This window comes from Apium graveolens, chromosome 5 (assembly GCF_009905375.1).
Source record: "Apium graveolens cultivar Ventura chromosome 5, ASM990537v1, whole genome shotgun sequence".
In the NCBI taxonomy this organism is placed as follows: domain Eukaryota; kingdom Viridiplantae; phylum Streptophyta; class Magnoliopsida; order Apiales; family Apiaceae; genus Apium; species Apium graveolens.
In genome coordinates this window covers 260,344,396-260,350,316 of record NC_133651.1, presented here as the reverse complement: position 1 = coordinate 260,350,316, position 5,921 = coordinate 260,344,396, and the positions used below count along the sequence as shown (strand labels likewise).

The 5,921-nt window shown below is 32.7% G+C and overlaps 1 protein-coding gene across 4 annotated transcripts; it reads left to right on the top strand.

Annotated features, from left to right (window-relative positions):
* Positions 1 to 1,364: 1,364 nt before the first annotated feature.
* Positions 1,365 to 4,791, top strand: LOC141725118 (uncharacterized). Of its 4 annotated transcripts, none has more exons than XM_074527536.1 (9): positions 1,365 to 1,878; positions 1,977 to 2,071; positions 2,397 to 2,500; positions 2,606 to 2,706; positions 2,794 to 2,897; positions 3,267 to 3,704; positions 3,888 to 4,019; positions 4,469 to 4,488; positions 4,574 to 4,791. In XM_074527536.1, the coding sequence occupies exons 1-9, from the start codon at positions 1,624 to 1,626 to the stop codon at positions 4,600 to 4,602; spliced, it is 1,278 nt and encodes a 425-aa protein (XP_074383637.1). In that variant the 5' UTR covers positions 1,365 to 1,623; the 3' UTR covers positions 4,603 to 4,791. The 4 variants fall into 4 exon arrangements, 3 of the variants coding, with proteins under 3 accessions (XP_074383637.1, XP_074383638.1, XP_074383636.1); XR_012577020.1 differs by lacking the exon at positions 4,469 to 4,488 and adding an exon at positions 4,351 to 4,468 and having other exon boundaries at positions 1,366 to 1,878; XM_074527537.1 differs by lacking the exon at positions 4,574 to 4,791 and having other exon boundaries at positions 1,366 to 1,878; positions 4,351 to 4,488.
* Positions 4,792 to 5,921: the final 1,130 nt, after the last annotated feature.

The following is a 5,921-nucleotide window of genomic DNA, read 5'->3' as shown; positions in this document are numbered from 1 at the left end:
AAAAGTTATACATCTTCACTACTAAATTAAAAATCATGTATTAACAATTGTTGAACTTGCGTCATTTAACGGGGCCGGCCCCGCAAGTGAAATCATGTACTCCCCGATTTTTTATATAAATTTGGGCCATTCAATTCTTTTTTTTCTATATTTATTTAATATATAAAGTTGTTAGATGCTAGAATAAATAATAGTGAATTTCCTTATTTTTTATATTATATTTATTATTTTAAAAAATATTAAAATAAAAAAAGATGCTAAAGACGTGTCAAAAGAAAAATGAAGAAAAAAAAAGAGCGGAATAAAAAAAATATCTTCGGGGACTCGAAATACCACCAAATCCATCCACAATCACAATTTCAGTCAAATGGGATGACTTTTATATTTCCATATATAATCTGCCACCACAAGCCTCTTTCAATTACCAGCTGGTTTTTTTTAACTAATTAGACAGATGTTTTTCAATTCAAAAAGCTTAACGACAAACAGATGTAAAGTAGATTATCAGATTTTCATCTGTATTTAAGTTTTAAAATTGAAATTCGCAAAATATAAAGTATTAATTTAATAACAGTGTTGTAAAAAGCGCATTATGCTTAAGGGGAATCGTAGATAAAAAAACGCTTTGATTAGTGCAAAACCATATATTTAAGAGTTTAATAAAATTTAAGCGGGTTTAAGCGGCTCTAAACAGAATTAAACGAATTTTGATCGATTAAGCAGTTTTTGACCAATTAAAAGGGGATTAAAAAATTAGAAAAAAATAAATCTTATTTTTAAAAAAAGGTGTAATTTGATATTTTTAGATGTTACTTGTATTTTTTAATTAATTATGACTTTGTGAATGATAATATTATTAATTTATTATAATACATGGATGTTATATCTCTATTCAAAAAAATATTCATTTTTTTTAATATATACATATTTATTTATTTACTTATAATCCGATTATGCGTTCACTCTTAAAACCGGTTAAACGTACACTTTAACGCTTAAACGCTAGAAGGTAATCTCACCGTTCAGGTCCGCTTTACAACAATGTTGAGTAATGGAGTTATTTACAGAGGTCTGCATTAAAGCAACAAAAAATGGAGTAAAAAAATGGAGTGACTGTGAGTGTGAGCCATGTGTCTTTTAAGACACGCCTGCTATATTCATAAAAATTGATTAAAAATTTTTGTAATAAATTACATAATAAATAAGATATAAGTGAATAATATAATTTTAATTAAAATTTAACAAATGTAATTTTATGGAAAAATTTATACTTCATTTTGAGGCCAAAGCATTTTCTGGAGGAAAATTGGAGTAAAATTTTGATTGGCTGTGAGTTGTGCAAGGTGTAAAAGACTTGTGTTGCGTGTATGCCATGAGAAAATTGTGGGAGAAACCAATTTCTAACACAATCATCCTTCTTTCTTGGTCCCTTCTTACACAGGGTTTTGATTTCTTCTTCATTTTCTCATTCAAATTTATAAAAGCCAAAAGAGCCTTCTTCCATACACATGAAGAAGAAGGCTCTACTATGATCCACACATAGACATCACAACTCTTTCTTTACATTTTAAATACACATATACACACACACACACACACATTCTTTTGGTTCTTAGGGCACAAATGTTTAGATTTTCCTCAGCTGCACTGCAATGTTTAGAGCTGTTTGTGAGCTCTTTGGTGCATGTTATTTATGGGTTTTATATATTTAGCACAGCTGTGGCTGGTGATGTTTCTCAGTCCTTGAATGGATGGTTTCATAAAAATAATTGTTCAGAAATTATTAGGGTTACTGAGACAAATTCACAATCTTTGAACAATTCAAATGATTTGCCTCCCATTGTTTTGGTTCATGGAATCTTTGGATTTGGTACAGGGGTATGTAAAGATTGGGTTTTTAAGTTTGCAAGAATGAAAAGATTGGATTTTTATTATGTGTTTGGCTAATTTGTTGTTTTTTATGTGCTTAAATTTAGAGATTGGGTGGATTGTCTTATTTTGCTGGAGCAGAGAAGAAGGATGAAAGAGTTTTGGTGCCTGATCTTGGTTCATTAACAAGCATTTATGATAGGTCTGTGCTTGAGTTGGCCTCTATTTTTTTCTTTACTTTGATTTTGTATCATATTATCCTATCACCTGTATACAACATATTTTAGCAATGGTTCGAGGCTATCTCTGTTTATGGGATTTATATCGAGTATTCCCATGTACTAATTCTATAATATTTGTAAGTTGAACCGCTAGATTAGTAGTATGTTATATCTTCAAAATGAAAGAAAAATAGTTGATATAATTATTTGTCAAGAGTAAGTTTTACAAATTCAATGGAAATTCTAGATAGTTCATCGATTAAAACTCTTGCGAACAAACATAGCCTAAGAGGTTTAAGGTTGCAGGGCACGCGAGCTGTTTTATTATTTGAAAGGTGGGCAAGTTGATTATGGTGAAGAGCATAGCAAAGCATGTGGGCATTCTCAGTTTGGTAGGATCTACAAGAAAGGTATATTCATTTGTCCTCTTTAAATTTTATAATTGGATAAGTTGATAAGGTAGATGTTAATTATAGGGATGCTTATGAGTCCATGTATGGTGTAACAAAATGCAGGGCACTATCCTGAATGGGATGAGAATCACCCCATTCATTTTGTTGGGCATTCGGCTGGTGCACAAGTTGTTCGTGTTTTGCAGCAAATGCTTGCAGATAAGGTTAGTCTATTTCTAGTTTAGTGCATCAAATGTGTTGGAACCTATGTCTACTTGCAAAAGAATCATATTTTTTATACTTCATTACAGGCATTCAAGGGACATGAAAACACATCTGAAAACTGGGTATTAAGCATTACATCATTATCTGGTGCTTTCAATGGAACCACTAGAACGTACTTAGATGGAATGCAGTAAGTTTCATGAAGTGTGTATTTATTTTGAATTATATATCTCTATAAATGAATTTAGTTGGAGTTTTGGGCACAACTGAAAGAAGGGAACTTAAAAAATTATGGACCATAGATTTAAGTAATGATGATGACCGAACATATATATAAAAGATTTAAATAATTTGTTAAGCCTCAAGTATTCTTTTTAGGATCAAGATAATTGGCTTCAAATGATATTTCTTTATGTTCTTGAAATTCCTAGGCCTTGTACTGCTTGTCACTTCATTTGTCGTTTCTTTTGTTTATAAAATCACTATCACATTTAAATATTTTAAAACAATAAAAAAGTAGGAATGTTATGTTATTCACTGTTACAGTACATTGTTGCAGGACAGAAGATGGGAAGTCCTTAAAACCTCTGTGTCTGTTGCAACTTTGTCGGTTAGGGGTTATACTCTATGACTGGTTAGACATTTCCTGGCTAAAGGAGTACTACAATTTTGGGTTTGATCATTACAATATGACAAGGAAGAAAATTGGTCTTCGGGGTCTTGTTGATTGTCTCCTAGGGAATGCTGGCCCTTTTGCTACTGGAGATTGGATCCTGCCTGATCTTACAATCCAGGGTTCTCTGCGCCTAAACAGCCATTTATCTACTTTCCCTGATACATACTATTTCAGCTACGCGACGAAGCGCACAAGGAGGGTTATGGGTTTTACAATCCCTTCTGGAGTACTTGGAATTCACCCTCTACTATTCATAAGAGTTTTGCAAATGTGTCAATGGTGCCATCCGTCAGATGCATCCCCGCCATTTAAAGGCTACCGGTAAGTGTTCCTCTTATATTAAGTTCTACTTTTCTATATCTAATTTATAAATTTACTCGTGTAGAGAAACAGGGATTATTTGATGAGGCTGTTCTATTTGACAATTGAAAAGGATTATATATTAAAGACAGTAATAAACTTCTCTGCCACGACTTCGTGATTCATTATCTACTACTCTGTCAGGGATGAAGATTGGTGGGATAATGATGGAGCTCTCAACACCATATCAATGACTCATCCTCGTTTTCCAGTTGAACACCCAAGTTGCCATGTTATAACCAATTCCGAGTTCCAAAACATACAACCAGGCATCTGGTACATTCCACTTCTACTCAGTACATAATGGCACTTAACTTTACTATTTTTTAATGATTATTAGGAATTTAGGAATTTCGGCTATAATCTAAAATTTCTCAATATATGAAATTTAGAAATTTCAGAGACACGATTCACTATTATATTAATAGATGTTATCATAAAAATTGTTGAAAAGGGATAAAATGTTAAATGTGTTATATGTATTGTTTCTACATAAACATTTAAAGTTTTTTTTTCAGCGTAGCTAAGCATAAGTACATAGTACCTTCTAAACATGTTCCTAATTCAAGGAAATGATCTCTTGAGATAATATTTCTTTTTTGTTCAGTTATAATTATGTATTAAAAAGCTTGGTACTCCTCTGATGGATCATCCTCCCATGGAAATTGCAAAATTTGCTAATGGTGCTTCTACTGAACAAAAAATAATCTTCCCCGTCAATGCAGGTACTACAAGATTTTGGAAGGTGATCACATTCTTTTCATAATTAATCGAGAAAGAGCAGGAGTTCAATTTGATTTGTTATATGACAGCATTTTTGAACGGTGCAGAAAGCATGCATTTAGGAAAAAGCCATTAACATTGCCAAACCAATAGTATACAATCCAGAAGAGGAAGAGCAGCAAAAGAAGGAAAATATAGCTTATATGTCTTTTCCATATTTTGTTGCTTCTGTCATTTATTCATGATGTGTATTTATGTGAACTTTTCTTAGAGGAAGGTCTTGTAACTCTGGTGTCTAAGTCAAAAATTCGATTAATTCAAAGCATAGTTTGTAGAAGAAAGTAGGAAAAGCAAGCAACCTAGCAAGCACTGCCCTAAACAGTGTGTAGTTTTCTATTCAATATCTGGATGTTTTTTACTAATTGCACCTCGAAATATAAAGTTGTACACGTTTGTTGAAGCTTACAAACTCAAAAAAGAGAAGGCCTGCTAGTTAATGTTAGAATTTATATGTGTTATACAGATGGTCTGATCCGGTGGTTTAATTGTAAATTCCAAGCCACCAACAATTACTTTGAAAAAATATTAATATTCTTCAACTCCAATAAATCAACGAAAACCGTGCTTTCTATATCTGGTTCACCGGCCACAATGAACTTGAGACAGAACTCTAACTTATCCGCAGAACCAGCAAGATCTGAGTTACACCAATGCATCTAGAGAGAACCAACTGATTCTTTCATTATTTTTCAGAAATAAGTAACTTATCTCCGGAAAAAGAGTATACTTCCCTTGACAAAAACAAAAAGAGTATACTTCCGAAAATTATGATTAGCCCAACTGGCATTAACAGCTGATTTCTTCTCGGTCGAACCTCCTGCTCGTTTTTGAGAAAAGATGAGGACATGACAGCTAGTTTGAGGAAATCTAATAAGACATAGAAGCCAAACATTCAGCCTGCTAAAACATCATCCATTTTCTTTAGACTCCTTTGATTAGATATAAATGTAGTACTTAAGTTGGTATTTACACAAGTTAGCAAACAAAAGCACAGCACCAGAAAAGGAGGAATAAATGGAAAAGGAAAATGTTTGATGTACAGATTGACACGTGAATGTGGTGAGTTTTAATTGGCATTTACCCTATATTCACATCAATAAATTTAATTAAAACATTTCACATCAATTATCATATCATTTTTAAATTTTTTGTAAACAATTATGTATCGAGATGCGTGTTGTATATGCAGAAGCATGGCAGATGGATAAAATCTCAAAGAAAAAAAACCGACCAAAGGCCCGAAAGGAATCATTTTCAGCAGGCACATGCATTATGGGGAATCTGGAACCATCAATACTTCAATAGGCACACATACATTATAACTAGAACCGACCAAAAGTCATGGCATGTCAAATTTGTTTCTTTTGAGAAAACAAGCGGAGACGAGTAGCTGCA